This window comes from Zingiber officinale, chromosome 6B (assembly GCF_018446385.1).
Source record: "Zingiber officinale cultivar Zhangliang chromosome 6B, Zo_v1.1, whole genome shotgun sequence".
NCBI lineage: Eukaryota > Viridiplantae > Streptophyta > Magnoliopsida > Zingiberales > Zingiberaceae > Zingiber > Zingiber officinale.
Genome location: NC_055996.1, coordinates 2,156,072 through 2,174,433, shown reverse-complemented (window position 1 = coordinate 2,174,433; position 18,362 = coordinate 2,156,072). Strand labels below are relative to the sequence as shown.

General features: G+C 42.0%; 1 protein-coding gene and 1 pseudogene across 1 annotated transcript; both read left to right on the top strand.

Annotated features, from left to right (window-relative positions):
• The first annotated feature begins 115 nt into the window (after window positions 1–115).
• LOC121991696 lies at window positions 116–3,165 on the top strand (annotated as a pseudogene).
• A 1,343-nt stretch (window positions 3,166–4,508) lies between these two features.
• On the top strand, window positions 4,509–7,390 carry LOC121991697 (pentatricopeptide repeat-containing protein At1g60770-like). The gene is made up of 2 exons (XM_042545704.1): window positions 4,509–4,920; window positions 6,006–7,390. The coding sequence occupies exons 1-2, from the start codon at window positions 4,606–4,608 to the stop codon at window positions 7,254–7,256; spliced, it is 1,566 nt and encodes a 521-aa protein (XP_042401638.1). The 5' UTR covers window positions 4,509–4,605; the 3' UTR covers window positions 7,257–7,390.
• The last annotated feature ends 10,972 nt before the right edge of the window (window positions 7,391–18,362 follow it).

Sequence of the window (18,362 nt, the reverse complement as noted above, 5' to 3'; positions counted from 1 at the left end):
GTTGTATGCAAATTTTCTCATGGTTTACTAAGTTAATAAAATTATATGTAAATGTCATCAATGAAAAGTTTCAAGAACGATTTGGAAATTAAGAACAAATAGAAGTGCAATCTGGGAAATTGGCTCAATGCGAAATGATCCGAGCTGACCGCGAAGACCAAAACCCTCTCACGGTCTCACCGGTGTACAAAACCCTAGCAACGTTGTCGCCTACAATCATCGAAGCTCGCCAGTGGGAAAAATGATCACGGCGAAGCGCTTCGTCCGACTATTCTTTCTTTGGTCGGCCGCGGCGACCAAGATGAGATTCTGTGCGGCGGCCGCTGCGACATCTTCGCCGGCCGACGCGGCTGTAGTTATGGCGGTCGGGACTAAAGAAAAGAAGAATCCAAGCGTACTGTACCGCCGTCTGTCGGCTCTGGGGAGAGCTCCCGAGGGGTGTGTGACGAGGACGTTGGACAAGTGGGTGAATGAAGGGAGGTCTGTGTGCGCGGATGAGCTGATTAGGTACGTTAAGGAACTCCGCAGGTACCAGCGCCACGCGCACGCCCTTGAGGTAACAAAAGATCCTTTTTTTCTATTCCCTTTCAGCTTCATGCATGCATCTTCTCACCTGAGTAAAGGATGGTGTGTTTTGATTATTTTTTGCTTCTCCAGGTTATGTGCAGTATGAGTTTAGGGTTCGTAAACACCATTACTGGCTTATGTAACATTGATTCTGAAAACTAAAGGCTGTACAAAGATTGACCCATCTTTTTTCCTTTATGAGGGTGCGAGTTGATTTATTGTAGTTGGAAAATTGAAGGGAAGAAAACTTGTTGATGTAAGCGGTGTAGATACCATAGTTTAGGAGTCACTTGAGTGATGTTCAAAATGCTAAAAGTTTCAACAAAACTCAAGCGCTACACGGAGGGATAAAATCCATGTAGCTGACCCCGAGGGAAGTAACACGGCCTTGAATAGAAGTCCTGCAGATGAATGACAGATGTGTCACATATGTTCTACGAGCTGGAGATTGATATTAATGTATGATAATCCAATTCATCTTCAAGTGATTATATTGAAGAGCAGTTGAAAATTTAAATAAACAACAAGATAAAGAGAAGACCATGGAAGTAGATATGTGTAGGAGAATAAAAACATTCTCTCTAAAATGACAAGAGAAGTTGTAATTTATTTGAAATTCTTAGGGAGGGGATGAAGCCTTCCTTGTTCAGTAGAACATTTTAAGGATGAAACAGTCATGAATGAGACATAGGGAACCCATGTGATAATAAATTTGACATCCTAATTACTTCTTGACGGACAATCTTCCCTGTTAGTTGTTTGTTCCTTATTTAGTTTTTCCCCGTTACTGAATGTTGAGAAGTGTTTTTGTATAATTAAAAGTAAAGTTTGGTAAGTTGGTATGAAACTGCCACTTGTAGGTGACCAAAAATGTGAATTTGGTTTTTTTCCTATGCTTGAGTATTTAAAATAATTTTGTATTTTTTTTGTAAGTTGTTATGAAATTGCCATTTGTTGGTCACTAAAAAACACTAATTCTTTCGTAAAGATAAAGATCAAATACATGATTAATGTTGTCTATTTCAGTTTCTATTTCTACATCTCATTACTTGTAAGTCATTTGTTTTAATTTCATTCATGTTTTATTTTTTTTGACAGCTTATGGAATGGATGGAAAACAACAAAAATACAAAAATGACTCACGTCAGTCATGCAATGCGCCTAGGCCTCATTGCTAAAGTCAGGGGTATCGAAGCAGCAGAGAAATACTTTTCCGACTTGCCTGAACCATTGAAAAATGAGCACACATTTGGAGCCCTTTTGAGTAGTTATTGCTCAGAGAAAAATAAGAATGTTGATAAATCTTTTTCTCTTTACAATGAAATGAAGAACCGGAACATAGCCTTGAATACTCAGGTCCATTTCAACTTAATGTCCCTTTATATGAGGTTGGGCTAGCATGAGAAGGTTCTCACCCAGTACCAAGAGATGAAGTCAGATAACATATTTCCAGATTCGATTACATGCTCCATCCTGATGAACTGCTATGCTTCATTGAATGACATTGAATCAGTAGAAAGAGTAATTAAAGAAGCGGAAGAGGATGACAAAGTCACACTACTTTGGTCTGCATACAGTACCTTGGCTGCCATTTATTGTTCAGCTGGTCTACCCACAAAAGCTGAGAATGCTCTCAAGAAGCTTGAAACACTTATATATGCCCGAGATCATAAGCCTTATCATTACTTGATAAGTTTATATGCAAAGATTAACAATGTAGAAGAGGTGAAAAGAATATGGAAGTCCCTCAAGACTATCTTTCCAAAACCTTCCAACTTGAGCTATCTCAACATGCTTCAGGCCCTTGATAAACTTGATGATTTAAGTGGGCAACAAGATTTGTATGAAGAATGGCAATCTGTTTGCACACTCTTTGATGTAAGGTTGGCAAACTCGTTGATTGGTTCATATTTGAGAAAAGATATGATTCAACAAGCTCAGTCCCTTTGGGAGAAATCTTCAAAAAGGGGTGCCATTCCAAATTTCAAAACATGTTTTATGTTTTTAGACCACTTCTTGCAGAAGAATGATATGAACTCTGCTCTTGTGTGGTTAGAAACTGCTGCTTCATCTTCGAGTGGGAAACAGGATAGGTGGAAGTTAAGTCGAGATCAAGTGGACACTTTTCTGAAAGCCTTTGAAGACGCAAAGGATGTTGAAGGGGCAGAGAGGTTTTGCGAGTGTTTGAGGAGGCTCGGACATCTTGATTTAAATGCATATGAAAAGCTCCTTCAAACGTATTTGGCAGCCAATTTGAAGAACCCTAAGCTTCGCCAAAGGATTAAAGATGATGAGATTGAACTGAACTCCCAAACTAACAAATTGCTTGAAATGGTTTGTGGAGATAATGAATAATCTTTTTCATCATATGTAATTTCCATTTGGATGAGATTTAGTCGAAAAGAGTGTCTGTTTGATTGGTGACTGGAATCAGCACATGTCACCAATTTCAATAGATGAATTTGAGATGAGGGCATGCTGATCAGTTCATGACTTTTCCTGATTTTGTATTGTTGAGGTGACTCTCACTTCATAAAACTAGTGTTGTCTGATACTTGAGCTTCTTTTTATGCTCATGGTTTGTTAATTAAAGGAAAATTGGACAAAGCATTGGATTAGACTTGAGAAAATCCTTGTTTCTATTTTTTTAACCTAGTATTTAATTTTGAATCGGCTAATTTTAAAGTTAAAGGTCATTGATTTGATTTCACGTAAAATTTTCATGATCAGCAGAGTAAATTTGGAAGTGCAAGTGGTGGGTGGTCCATCAATTCAACGTTCTAGATTTTTTATTTTATCGGAGAAAAATACTTTATAATGTGTTGTAGTTGAGAATTGAATTGTGAGTGTTTAAAAGACTGTATGTATACTTTGCCGTTGTATTGTATTTTGGAGGGTCAAATTTTTTTGGTTTTGATAATTCAACTAACTCTTTGAACCGACGAATTATGAAGGTGATTAGTTTGGATTTACGAAAGTTTTCTATCAGCCACCATGTAAATTAAGAAGTGCTCGTTGAGAGTCATTCAAGCGGCTAATATTTTTAGGGTTGTCATCCGGGAGCAACAATCCTTATTTCTAATATGGTATCTCCACATTAGTGCCCCTCACAACTGTCTCACACCATTAAGAGAGAGTTCAGCATGAATCAAAATTGACAAGTACATGGACGGAGGCCCATAAAGATGATGAAATTCTCTATCGAATTTTGACCCTAAATCACTACGGCCATTATCCTATGTATTTATCAACTGAACCAGCTGGTCTTGAGGTTGAAAATCCTTATTTCCAGGTTTGACATAATATGCATATTATGTATCATTTGATTTGAATTGTTGAAGGCATCAGTTGTTGTGAATCCTTCATATCTGATATGGTTATTGAAATAACTTTAAAACCTATAGTTTTTTATCAATTACATACAGTTAATTGCATATATTTTAGAAAAAAATTAGTTGTAAAAGATAATGTTTTCTATCATATAGTTTGTGAATGTAATAGGGATGAACTGATAAATAATTTACAGTTTAAAAAGGTTTTTTAAACTAGCAATATTATTTTAAATTTCACACTCTAAATTTTGGAGCGATTGATCCATCTTACTAAAAAATTTAAATAATCTATTTAAAAGTAGATCCAAGCTATCTGAATTATACGGATTGCGGATCTAGATAGATCATTTTATGATGAACTCACGTGGATCCATATTTCAAATAAACCCTCTCACCAGTGAAAATAAATAAATAAAATTATAATAAATAAACCCTCTCACGTGGATCTAGATAGCTATCTGAATTATTCCTATAAGCATTCTAGTAATGTTTTACTAAATAAATAAAATTATATGTAAATGTCACAAATGAAAAGTTTCAGGAAAGATTTGTAAATTAAGAAAAATAGAAGTGCAGTCTGGGAAATTTGCTAAGGTGATATCTGATATGATCCGAGTTGACTGCGAAGACCTAAACCCTCTCAACAGTGTTTAAAACCCTAGCAGCGTCGCCGCCTGCAATCATCGAAGCTCGCCAGTTGGAAAAAATGATCACGGCGAAGCGCTCCGTCCGACTACACTTGCTTTGGTCGGCCGCGGCGACCAAGATGAGATTCTGTGCGGCGGCCGCTGCGACATCTTTGACAGCCGACGCGGCTGGAGCTACGGCGGTCAGGACTAAAGAAAAGAAGGATCCGAATGTACTGTACCGCCGTCTGTCGGCTCTGGGGAGAGCTCCAGAGGGGAGTGTGACGAGGACGCTGGATAAGTGGGTGAAGGAAGGGAGGTCTGTGTGCGCGGATGAGCTGACTAGGTACGTTAAGGAACTCCGCAGGTACCAGCGCCACGCGCACGCCCTTGAGGTAATAAAAGCTCCTTTTTTGCCATTCCCTTTCAGCTTTATGCACTCATCTTCTTACCTGAGTAAAGGATGGTGTGTTTTGATTATTTTTTTACTTCTCCAGGCTATGTACAGTATAAGTTTAGGGTTCCTAAACACCATTACTGGCTTATGTAACATTGATTCTGAAAACTATACAGAGAATGACCCATCTTTTTTCCTTTATGAGGGCGTGAGTTGGTATATTATAGTTGGAAAATTGAAGGGAAGAAAACTTGTGTTGATGTAGGCGGTGTAGATACCATAGTTTAGGGGTCACTCGATTGATGCTCAAAATGCTAAAAGTTTCAACAAAACACAAGCCCTCCGTGGAGGGATAAAGTCATGTAGCTGGCCCGGAGAGCTCGGAGGGAAGTAACCCGGCCTTGAATAGAAGTCCTGCAGATGAATGACAGATGTGTCACATATGATCTACGGGCTGGAGGTCGATATTAATCTATGATAATCTAATTCATCTTCAAGTGATTACAATGAAGAGCGGTTGAAATATTAAATAAACAACAAGAGAAAGTAGATATGTGCAGGAGAATAAAAACATTCTCTCTAAAATGACATGAGAAGTTATAATTTATTTGAAATTCTTATTGAGGGGATCCAGCCTTCTTTGTTCAGTAGAACATTTCACCTGTGTGATTAATAAATTTGACATCCTAATTACTTCTTGGTGGATAATCTGCCCTGTTAGTTGTTTGTTCCTTACTTAGTTTTTCCCCGTTACTAAATGTTTAGAAGTAATTTTGTATAATTAAATGTAAAGTTTGGTAAGTTGGTATGAAAATGTCACTTGTTGGTGACAAAAAATGTGACTTTTGATTTTGGTCCTTTGCTTGAGTGTTAAAATAATTTTGTATGTTTTTTGTAGGTTGGCATGAAATTGCCATGTGTTGGTGACCAAAAAGCACTAATTTTTTCACAAAGATAAAGATCAATTACATGATTAGTGTTGTCTATTTCAATTTCTGTTTCTTGGTCTCATTACATGTAATTCATTTGTTTTAATTTCCTCATGGGATTTTTAATTTCATTCATGTTTTAATTTTTTGACAGCTCATGGAGTGGATGGTAAACAACAAAAATACAAAAATGACTTACATCAATCATGCAATGCAGCTTGGCCTCATTGCTAAAGTCAGGGGTATCGAAGCAGCAGAGAAATACTTTTCCGACTTGCCTGTACAAGCCAAAAATAAGCACACATATGGAGCCCTTTTGAGTAGTTATTGCTCAGAGAAAAATAAGAATGCTGATAAAGCTTTTTCTCTTTACAATGAAATGAAGATGCTGAACATTACCTCATATCCTCAGGTCCATTTCAACTTAATGTCCCTTTATATGCGGTTGGGCCAGCATGAGAAGGCTCTCACCCAGTACCAAGAGATGAAGTCAGATAACGTAGTTCCAGATTCGATTACATGCTCCATCCTGATGAACTGCTATGCCTCATTGAATGACATTGAATCAGTAGAACGAGTTATAAAAGAAGCAGAGGAGGATAAAAAAATTAAGTTGAGATGGTCTGCATACAGTACCTTAGCTTCCATTTACTGTTCAGCTGGTCTAATGACGAAAGCTGCGAGTGCGCTTCAGAAGCTTGAAAAGCTTATACGTGGTCGAGATCATGAGCCTTATCATTTTTTAATCAGCTTATATTCAAGGATTGACAATTTAGAGGAGGTGAAGAGAATATGGAAGTCCTATAAAACTGTCTTTCGAAAACCTACCAATGTTAGCTATCTCATTATGCTGCGGTCCCTAGACAAACTTGATGATATCAATGGCCAGCAAGATTTATATGAAGAATGGGAATCTGTTAGCGGGAACTCTGATGTGTGGGTGACAAATGTGATGATAGGTTCGTATTTGAGAAACAATATGATTCAACAAGCGCAGCGGGTTTGGGAGAAAGCTTCGGAAAGGGGCGCTGTTCCTGATTTCAAGACTGGTGATATGTTCTTAGATTACTACTTGAAGAACAATGACATTGATTCTGCTCTCATGTGGTTAGAAACAACAATTTCAAGGATGAAACGGAATGAGTGGAAGTTAAGTCAAGACCAAGTGGACACTTTCCTGAAAGCCTTTGAAGATGCAAAGGATGTTGAAGGGGCAGAGAGGTTGTGCGAGTGTTTGAGGAGGCTCGGACTTCTTGATTTAAATGCATATGAAAAGCTCCTTCAGACGTATTTGGCAGCCAATTTGAAGAACCCTAAACTTCTTCAGAGGATTAAAGATGATAAGATTGAACTGGACTCCAAAACTAACAAATTGCTTGAAATGGTTTGTGGAGATAATGAATAATCTTTTTCATCATATGTTATTTCCATATGGATGAGATTTAGTCAAAAAGAGTGTCTGTTTGATTGGTTACTGGAATCAGCACATTTATCTCCAATTTTAACAGATGAGTTTGAGACGACGGCATGTTTATGACTTTTCCTGATTTTGCATTGTGGAAGGACTTTCACTTCATCATTTTAGGGCTGTCTGATGCTTAAACTACCTTTTTATGCTTATGGTTTGTTAATTAAAGAAACTAGCAATATTATTTTAAACTGATAAATAGCTTATAGCTTAAAAAGGTTTTTTAAACTAGCAATATTATTTCCAAGTTTAATCTGCCGTCCAAATTTAAAAACTCAATTATATATATATATATATATACACACACATATAGAGGATGTATGTTGCGGCGTGTTTGCTGCGGCTGCGTGCGGTGAAGTTGTCGTGGTGCTGCCACGTCATCCAAGGCAAATACAAGTGACTCGCTGCTTAAGGAGGGGAAACAAAACGCGCTGCAACCCTAGCCGCCATGACTTCGCGAGTCTCCTCCTACCGCCGCAGCATTCACCCCCGACCTCTCCCCCTTCTGCCGCTGTGAAGTTCACCCCCGACCTCTCCCGCTCCTGCCAGTGCGAAGTTCACCCCCGACTTCTCCCCCTCCTGTCGCCGCGAGTCCCCTCTTGCCGCGAGCCCTAGCAGAAGCGGGTTCTTTTCTGCCGCGATCCATAGCAGATGTAACGCCCGCCCCTCCTGCTAGTAGGGTGGGGTTACTTTACTTACAAGGGGAACATACATGCATATTAATATTTCTTTTTCTAAAGTAACACAGCGGAAGAATTCATTTATATTTTTTTTTGTTTTTTTTTGAATGAAGTCACGATGTCATATTCTATCATAAACATAAATAAGTATCATGAAGTCATGCGAAACATTAACATAAATAAACATAAGCAGGTCTTTTATTTATCTTAGCCGAGCCACCACCACACACATCTCTTTGCCTCTCCTGCGGCTCCCTTAGTTCATCCATTCCTTGCCTTTATCTGCGGTACAAGGAAAGTAAGTTATAAGCACACATGCTTAGTAAGATCCTTTCCTACTCACAAACATGTATTTCATATCATAAGCATATAACAATGGAACCATAATCATCTAACATCATATCGTGTAAACATAGCATCATAACATATCATCTCATAAAGAACATCATGCTATATCATATCATAACTCATAAGAGCATCATGTCATATGAATCATAAGAGCATATCATATCATAAAGAAATATCATGAGGCATCATATCATAAATAAAAGAGCATCATGTCATATAAATCATAGGAGCATATCATATCATGAAGAAATATCATGCAAGATGTCTTTTAAAACATGGGTCATGTTATGTGCAAGATGTCTTAAAACATATCATATAGTACTTGAACATAATATCATCATGAGGGCCCGACTTGTACCACATACATACATAAATGCGCACGATTCCTAGGACAGGGTAGCTAGCCCCGAACCTACTAAGGAACTAGGTCTGTACTACGACCGTCGACCTAGGGGCGTACTAAGGAGCTCATCCCTTTTTACTAGACTCGTTCATAGTCCGTCGGCCTAGGGGCGCTTATGACGCCCACCCTTGGTACAAGACATACAAATTAAAATAGCATATCATGGTACATGTCATAACATAGCATATCATATCTTGTCATTTCATGAAGAGTGCTCTTAGTCCCCAAGGGGAAGCAACACTTAGGCCTTCACTTGTCATATCATAAAGAGTGCTCTTAATCCCAACAAAAAAAGGGAAGCAACTCTTAGGTCTTTGCTTGTCATATCATAAAACATGCATACTTGAGCACATAGCACATCATAAGAGATTATCATGCATGGATCATAAGCATACATAAATGACCATAATACTAGTCATATCATAAAGCATGCATACTTGAGTACATAGCACATCATAAGAAACATTATCATGCATGGATCATAAGCATACATAAATAAACACACCACCTATCATAGCAAAAAAATGTAATCATGCATGAGATCATTAAAAATCATATCTTAATTCATAACGTATCATGTGAGGCACATAATGATTCATAATTGGATCTCAATCACCAAATTCTATAGGGAGGCCGAAACATTCAAGATATTGCCCTAAGGTACAAGCAACATCAAAGCATATGAACCTTAACTCAATTTCATAGCATTTATCATAAAGAACATCATGAGCATATTTATTTAGGTTCTAAGCTTCCTAGGTCTTTCAATCTAGTTGTGGCCGAAACATTGTAAGCATGAACCTAGGTTACAAGTGGCACAAAACATATGAACCCTAAATCAATTTCATATCATATACTCTAAGGAACATCATGAGTATGTTTTGTTTAGGTTCCAAGCTTCCTAGGTATTTAAATCTTGTTCTGGCCGAATAGTAAGTGTTGGTGCAACCTTAGGTCAAGGTTGACCTGGTTGACCCGACTCGAGTTGACTTGACTCGAGTTGTATTTTGATGTTTGACTTGGGAAGATTGTCGGTGCAACCTTAGGCCAAGGTTGACCTAGTTGTGTTGCATGTTGATGTTTGACACTCGTGAGAGAGTTCTATTCTTGATGTGGGACAAGAATAGATGTTTGGGAGATTATTGGTGCAACCGTAGGTCAAGGTTGACCTGGTTGACCTGATTCGGGAAAAGTCCAAGTATGGAGACTTGGCACGGAAAAGTCCAAGCAGGGAGCTTGGCACTGGAAAAGTCCAAGTATGGGGACTTGGCACGGAAAAGTCCAAGCAGGGAGCTTGGCACGCGAAAAGTCCAAGTATGGAGACTTGGCACGGGGAAAGTCCAAACAGGGAGTTTGGCACGGGGAAAAGTCCTGGTGAGTGAAGCCAGGCAGTCGGGAAATCCTGGTGAGTAAATCCAGGTGAAAATCCTAGTGAGTGAAGCTAGGTGAAGGTGAAAGTCCTGGTGAGTGAAGCCAGGCATTCGGGAAAATCCTGGTGAGTGAAGCCAGGTGAAAATCCTAGTGAGTGAAGCTAGGTGAATGGGAAGTGCTAACGGGATGTTAGGCAGGTGGAAAATTGAGTGAAGCCGGTGAAAATCCTAGTGAGTGAAGCTAGGTGAATGAGAAAGTCCTAAGTGGGATGTTAGGCGGTGTGGAAAGTCCTGGTGAGTGAACACGGTGTGGAAAGTCCCGGTGAGTGAAGCCGAGGAGTGGAAAAGTCCTAGCGGGATGTTAGGCAATGTGGAAATCGTGAGTGAAGCGGTGAAAGTCCCGTGAGTGAAGCGGGCAAGGAAAATCCGATGGATCGGGGATGATCGGACTTCGGTGTTGGAAAGTCCAAGTAGGTCAAAGGATTGACCGGACACTTGGCGAGGAGTTCTAGCAGTCAAGGGAGTGACCGGATGTTAGGGATGAAGTACCAAGAGGTCAAGGTTGACCGGATATTGGTTTGAAGTCTTGGGACTTGGTTTGGGCAAAAACAAGCTCTGGATCGGTCACCGGACCGATCGGTGTCTATGTTTTCTCGATCGGTGCGGTGACCGATCGATATCCAACAAGCTCTGTTCGATTCTTGTCGATCGGTGACCGTCGGTAAAACGAAAAAGCGGTGATCGGTCCGCGACCGTCGAGGCCATCTGATCGATGCGTGGACCGATCGGTGACAGCAACGCGAGAAGGAAAGGAAGGGATCGGAAGGTCGATCCTCTTCTGATCGGTCCATGGACCGATCGGGGACGGAACATAGAAAGAATTTCTGTGTGGAAACTGATCGGTCCACGGACCGATCAGGAGTGGTTGTCTGGTCCGCTTCAGATATGTTAGGCTCTTTTCTTGGCAGTTATAAAAGGAGGGCTGCTGCTGCGAGCCTCCTCCTTCCTCTCCTTGATTCTTGCCTCTGATTCTTGCTGCACTTGAGCTTTGCTGAGCTCTCTGATTCGTGAAGCTTCGTGTGAGCTTCCCCGGCTGGTCAGCTGCTGCTGTTCTTCCGTGAAGTTGCTGCTTCGTCAACGGAAACCAGTTGAAGGCAAGCAAGGTGTTTTACATTCATATTGTTTGTATTTCTTGCTGTTTTTCTGTACTCCATTCTTGCTGTTGCAAGAAAGATTGTGGCGAGGTTTCTCCACCCAGAAGGAGTATATATATTAGCCGGTTCTCCGGGGACTCATCCACCGACGGATTGGTAGGCTTCGTCCACCTTACGGACACGCCGAGGAGTAGGAGTTCATCTCCGAACCTCGTTACATCGGTTTGTTTTTCTTCTCCTTAGTTTCTTCCTTGTATTTCCGCTGCGACTAACTCGACATTGTAGAAAGAATCGAACGAATTTGGGGTCGGCTATTCACACCCCCCCTCTCTAGCCGTACAAAGGATCCTAACAAGTGGTATCAGAGCGAGGTCGCTCTTCATCGGATTCACACCCGTGGGAGCACAAGCGCTAGAGATGGATCAATTCGGAGAAGACATCACCATTCCACCCTTCTACAACGACAACTTCGCATATTGGAAGGTAAGGATGATGTATTTTCTTAGGACTAATATGTGGAATTGGTTTTGTGTACAAGAAGGGTTTACTCCTCCAATGGATAAAGAAGGAGAGCCTCTAGAGAAGAACAAGTGGACAAAGGAACAAGTCCATCAATCAACGATCAACAATGAGGTAACTAAAACAATTGAATTTTCATTACCTACTAATATTTTGCGTAAGATAGGTGAATACAACAATGCCAAGGAGTTGTGGGATAACTTGGCCAAGTACCATGAGGAGAGTTCCACTTCAAGCCATGAAGAGGAGCCTAGTGAGCCAAGTAGCTCACATCATGGAGGGAGCGAGTTGGGAGTTGAGGGCTACTCAACATCCAAGGAAGAAGAGGAAGTGAGTTCTTCTTCAAGATCGGAGCACGAAGAAGAAGCTTCTACCTCCGGGAGGGATGAAGAAGAGAACATCCATTCATCCTCAATCCTAGGTAACTCAAACACTTTAAGTTCAAGTAAATTGCATATAATGTGTTTTGAGTGTAGGGAATTTGGGCACTACAAGAGTAAGTGTCCAAAGAGGGTAAGAAAGACTCCACCGGCGCCAAAGGTCAAGGAAGCCGGAGTCCCGAAACGCAAGGGCAAGGAGCACATCGTGTGCTTCCAATGCAAGCAAAGGGGACACTATAGGAGCCATTGTCCGAGGGGGAGGCAACCTCACAAGGGCAAGAGACCGGGCACATCGATAGGGGGAGCTAAGGCAAACCCTAAGGTAACTTTTAAGGCTCATTCGTGCAATTCTAGTAGGATACATGCTAGTAATTTTATTGCATTAGTCAATAATGATAAGCATGTTAACCTTAGGAATCAATATATGTGCTTAGGTGCCAAACATGTGAGCCTAGATAAGGATAACACTAGGAAGGCTAACCCTAGGATCAACCCATCTAAGGCTAAGGATAACCTAGGTAGGAATCCTAAATCAACTAGACATATGCCTAGGAATACCTCAAGGAAGAGTGATAAATCAAAAATTGAGGTATTAGAGAAGGATAATCAAGTCTTGAAGTCAAGACTTGATACTTTGGAAAAGACTCTTAAGAATTTGGAGAAGTCATCTCTAGGCTCTAAGAGTCAAAAACCAATGTCCAAGGACAAGAAAGGTTTGGGTCACAAACCTAAGTCCCAAGTGGTCAAGCCCACTTACCACAATGTTCCATTTGATTATGGAACAAAACCTAGGGCTAGGAAGACCATTACCAAGGTCACAAGGGGAGTCACCCCTATAGTTGACCTTGATGAGAACCAAATGACCAAGGCTTTAAAGCCTAAGAGGGTCATTAGGAGGGTTGCTAGGGAAGTTATCCCTAGTGAATATTTAGTGAACCCAATGAGCTCAAATAGGTATTGGGTTCCTAGGAGCATCTTCTCTACCCCATAAATGGGTTAGAGAGTGTCAACTCCAATAAGAAGGGTAGTTAACCCAACTTTGAGGAAATTGACACTCAAGGAGCATTTTCAAGGTTTTGAGAACTTTTGAAAATGAAATGGAATTATCATTTACTCCTTGAAGAGCTAAATGTGCCTAATGGTGGAAATATCATTTTAATCTTAAGTGGCACAATTTGAGAAAACCTAGAGAAATACCATAATTGGGATTTTGGTTTCTCTTAGGGATATATGGGCAATCTAGGATTAGAATTTAAGTTAACTAAGAGATTAAGGATACTTAGATAGGTAATCTAGGTATTTTATTTGTGTTAACTTACCATGGTTGTTTGCCATATGACATGTCATGACATCATGTTTAGTTTTATCATCATTTGAAATGTCATGATAGTGCTAGGCTAGTTTATATGTCATGCTTTATTTAAGTTTTCAAACTTTATGCCATGACATCATGACATTGGCACATGTTTTTACTTATGATATCATTATATGCCATGTCATCATCTCTTGCATTATAATCAATGTAATTGATTTAAGGAAAAACACATTTTGATATTGAGATCAAATTGATGTTTAGAAAATGCATGAGAACTTAGCCTAAGTTGACCTTAACCCATATCTCACATCAAATTGACTTGAATGTGGTTTGATATACTTTAGATGTGTGTGAGATATTAGGATTATGAGTTAGGATCAAGGTGCATAATTCTTGTACCTAGATGACCCTAATTCAAGAAATGGAGGATCATAGGGAAAGCTTATGTACAAGTCATGTACATTTAGCCCTAAGATTATGGTCCTAAATTCAAATGGTTTTAAAAGCATTTTAAAATTGATTTGAAAAACCTTGATGAAGCTTTCCTAGTGATAGCATTCATCATTGAACATTATGATACAAAGTTGAGTTAAAACTTGAACTATTTCAAAGTTTTTGAACTTTGTATCAAGATTTAAAATGGAAACTATTTTCATAGAAAATTATTTTCCATGGTAGTGTATGATATGAGGAATGTATCCTCAAAATTTCACAATTTTCAATTTTCTGGAATTTATTAGGGGTTTCTGAATTTCGGAGAGGAAAAAAGAAATCCCTGATCAGTGTCTGGATCGGTCGCTGGACCGATCCAGGGCTGGGTCGGTCACTGGACCGATCCAGGTCTGTGGATCGGTCTGGTGACCGATCCGGTGAGTCTGATAAGCGTGCCAATGTGCTGAAATTCGACTGCATGTCTGAAATTTCGGCTGAAAGTTGGGTTTTAGATTTCTAAAGGTTTGAAACTCTCCAAGACATTGTTGGTGCAATGGTCAAGGGGAGTTGGCCTTTAGGGGGAGTTTTAACTATTAGTCAAGGGGAGTTGACTTTTAGGGGGAGTTTTTACTCCTTGAGGATTAGTGATATGGGATTATCACTAAGTGGACTGTTGAGCTTAGTATCAAGGGGAAAATAAGAGTTTCAATGAAAGGTATGGGACTTTCATTAGGAAGAAACTCTTGACCTTGATACCCTCCTTATTCTTTTTGATGTGTGTCAAAAAGGGGAGAGTGTTCATTGGAGAATTATTGGAGAACCCAAGTTAGGTTATCGGTTTAACCTAAGCTAGGGGAAGATTGTCAAGGAATGTTCGAGGAAGAACATTGGAATACTTTTTGATGTGTGTCAAAAAGGGGGAGAATTATTAGAGAACCCAAGTTAGGTTATCAGGTTAACCTAAGGGGAGAATGTCTAGAGAATGTTCAAGGAAAGAACATTGGACATTGGAAGATGGTTGGAAAACCTAAGTTAGGTTATCGGGTTAACCTAACTTGATTATGGTTTTGTCAAACATCAAAAAGGGGGAGATTGTTGGTGCAACCTTAGGTCAAGGTTGACCTGGTTGACCCGACTCGAGTTGACTTGACTCGAGTTGTATTTTGATGTTTGACTTGGGAAGATTGTCGGTGCAACCTTAGGCCAAGGTTGACCTAGTTGTGTTGCATGTTGATGTTTGACACTCGTGAGAGAGTTCTATTCTTGATGTGGGACAAGAATAGATGTTTGGGAGATTATTGGTGCAATAGTCAGGTCTTGACTGGTTGACCTGATTCGGGAAAAGTCAAGTATGGAGACTTGGCACGGAAAAGTCAAGCAGGGAGCTTGGCACGAAAGTCCAAGTATGGGGACTTGGCACGGAAAAGTCCAAGGAGGGAGCTTGGCACGCGAAAAGTCAAGTATGGAGACTTGGCACGGAAAAGGTCAAGCAGGGAGTTTGGCACGGGAAAAGTCCCAGTGAGTGAAGCCGGGAAATCTGGTGAGTAAATCCGGTGAAAATCCTAGTGAGTGAAGCTAGGTGAAGGTGAAAGTCTGGTGAGTGAAGCCGGGCATTCGGGAAAATCCCTGGTGAGTGAAGCCGGTGAAAATCCTAGTGAGTGAAGCTAGGTGAATGGGAAGTCCTAAGCGGGATGTTAGGCGGTGTGGAAAATCCTGGTGAGAAGCGGTGAAAATCCTAGTGAGTGAAGCTAGGTGAATGAGAAAGTCCTAACTGGGATGTTAGGCGGTGTGGAAAGTCTGGTGAGTGAAGCCAGGCGGTGTGGAAAGTCCCGGTGAGTGAAGCCGGGCAAGGGAAAGTCCTAAGCGGGATGTTAGGCAATGTGGAAATCTGGTGAGTGAAGCCGGTGAAAGTCCTGGTGAGTGAAGCCGAGCAAGGAAAATCCAGATGGATCGGGGATGATCGGACTTCGGTGTTGGAAAGTCCAAGTAGGTCAAAGGATTGACGGACACTTGGCGAGGAAGCAGGTCAAGGGTGACCGGATGTTAGGGATGAAGTACCAAGAGGTCAAGGTTGACGGATATTGGTTTGGAAGTCTTGGGACTTGGTTTGGGCAAAACCAAGCTCGGATCGGTCACCGACCGATCGGTGTCTATATTTTCTCGATCGGTGCGGTGACCGATCGATCTCAACAAGCTCTGTTCGATTCTTGATCGATACAGTGACCGTCGGTAAACGAGCGAAAAGCGGTGATCGGTCCACGGGCCGTCGAGGCCATCTGATCGATGCGTGGGCCGATCGGTGGCAACGCGAGAAGGAAAGGGATCGATGCGTGGACGATCCACCTCTTCCGATCGGTCCATGGACCGATCGGGGACCCAGAGCAAAGAATGTTCTGTGTGGTAACTGATCGGTCCACGGACCGATCCGGGCACTAGCCGTTGCAACGGCTAGATTTCTTCGTGTTTTCTTCGCTTTCTTCGCGGTTATAAAGGCTGCTGCTGCGAGCCTCCTCCTTCCTCTCCTTGATTCTTGCCTCTGATTCTTGCTGCACTTGAGCTTTGCTGAGCTCTCTGATTCGTGAAGCTTCGTGTGAGCTTCCCCGGCTGGTCAGCTGCTGCTGTTCTTCCGTGAAGTTGCTGCTTCGTCAACGGAAACCAGTTGAAGGCAAGCAAGGTGTTTTACATTCATATTGTTTGTATTTCTTGCTGTTTTTCTGTACTCCATTCTTGCTGTTGCAAGAAAGATTGTGGCGAGGTTTCTCCACCCAGAAGGAGTATATATATTAGCCGGTTCTCCGGGGACTCATCCACCGACGGATTGGTAGGCTTCGTCCACCTTACGGACACGCCGAGGAGTAGGAGTTCATCTCCGAACCTCGTTACATCGGTTTGTTTTTCTTCTCCTTAGTTTCTTCCTTGTATTTCCGCTGCGACTAACTCGACATTGTAGAAAGAATCGAACGAATTTGGGGTCGGCTATTCACACCCCCCCTCTCTAGCCGTACAAAGGATCCTAACAGTAAGGAGCATGAAACTAAGTTCTAAACAACATACAAGCATGAGAATATCATGTTAACTTCATATCATATCATAAGGAAACTCATGAGCATGTTAAATCAACTTTTAAACTTTCCTAGGATCCTAATCCCATCATGGCCAAAAGTTCAAAGAGTATGAACCTAAACTCTAAACAACATACAAGCAAAGAATCTCATGTTAACTTCCTATCATATTGATCCTGTCCAAAAGCTGAATCAACGGACGCTGGGCACGTGGCGCTCTCCTAGTTGCTGACGTAGATCTCCGACCGGTCGTACGGACCTCCGGCGAACCTGCAAAGAAGTCAGGCCGGGAAGGGGTTCCCGGCGAAGACCCTCCGATGCTCAAGTCAGGTAAGTGGACAACAAAGACGTGGCTCCGAATATGTCAGAATGCGTACCTCCAATGAAGGGTGAGGCTCTTTATATAGAGCTGCGAAGAGACTCGCGCACACATACCGAAGCGCGTACGTGTCCCCAGCCCATACCTCAGCATGGGCTTGTCAGACAAACTTACCTGACATCATAATGCTACAGTCCGAGCACGTCTCTGATGGGACAGCGGAGCCCTCTGTCATAAGATCCTGCGTATGGCCTGCTCGTCGAACATGTCCGCTGTCAGAAGATGTTCCCTTGTCCTTTTGTCTCTTCTTACCTCATGCCGAGCATCCGGCCGGTCGGCAGTTCCATCATGTTCAGTCGGTCGGTCCACTCGGGAGAATCCCAGTAGTGTGCTCCGTGGACTATTAGCAGTATTGCTACTTTATGCCTTCGACCGAGCGAGCCACCCGCTCGGCCGTACGACCTTGTTCAACATGAGCGTCGGAACCCCGACTCCCGCTGGGGTGCCTTTGCTTTCAGTTAGACTCCAGTCGGCCGGTTGGTCCAACCCTTTTCTGGTCGTCCGGTCGGTTCAACCCTCTCTGGTAGGCCGGTCGGCCCACCCTTCTCCGATAATCCTTTTAACCTTTTGACCTCCACGTGGCGTTGACTTCTCGAAAAGGGGGTCCCCTGTTCTTACCGCCGGATCACTTGCCTCCCCGTCAAGTCTAGTCGAAGGAGACGATTAGTCCGACTGACTGGACCATCAGTTTAGCCGAACGGCGTCCTTCAGCTACCATCCGCTCGGAATCAAAGGGGGTAGCCAAAACGCCAATCAACGTCACCCTCCTTCTGATCTCCTCGGAAGTTGCACCAATCTCCGTCATTAAGGCGAAGCACGCGCCCTGCACCTCGATAAGGGGCTTATTAAATGCTCCCCTGTGGCGGAATGCCACGTGGCATTGCTGTCGTTAGCGTACGGCAGCGGCGTCGCAGGCGACGAGACCGAGGCGGTTCAAAATCAAGGGCCCGATGCACACTCCGATTCTCGCGACCTGGATCCAACGGTGGAGGCCGCTCGGG

Bases quoted from the DNA above. Each gene is read 5' to 3' on its own strand.
- LOC121991697 (XM_042545704.1), top strand. From the start codon at position 4,606: ATGATCACGGCGAAGCGCTCCGTCCGACTACACTTGCTTTGGTCGGCC. The intron at 4,921-6,005 runs GTAATAAAAGCT...ATTTTTTGACAG, and splicing joins GCCACGCGCACGCCCTTGAG to CTCATGGAGTGGATGGTAAA.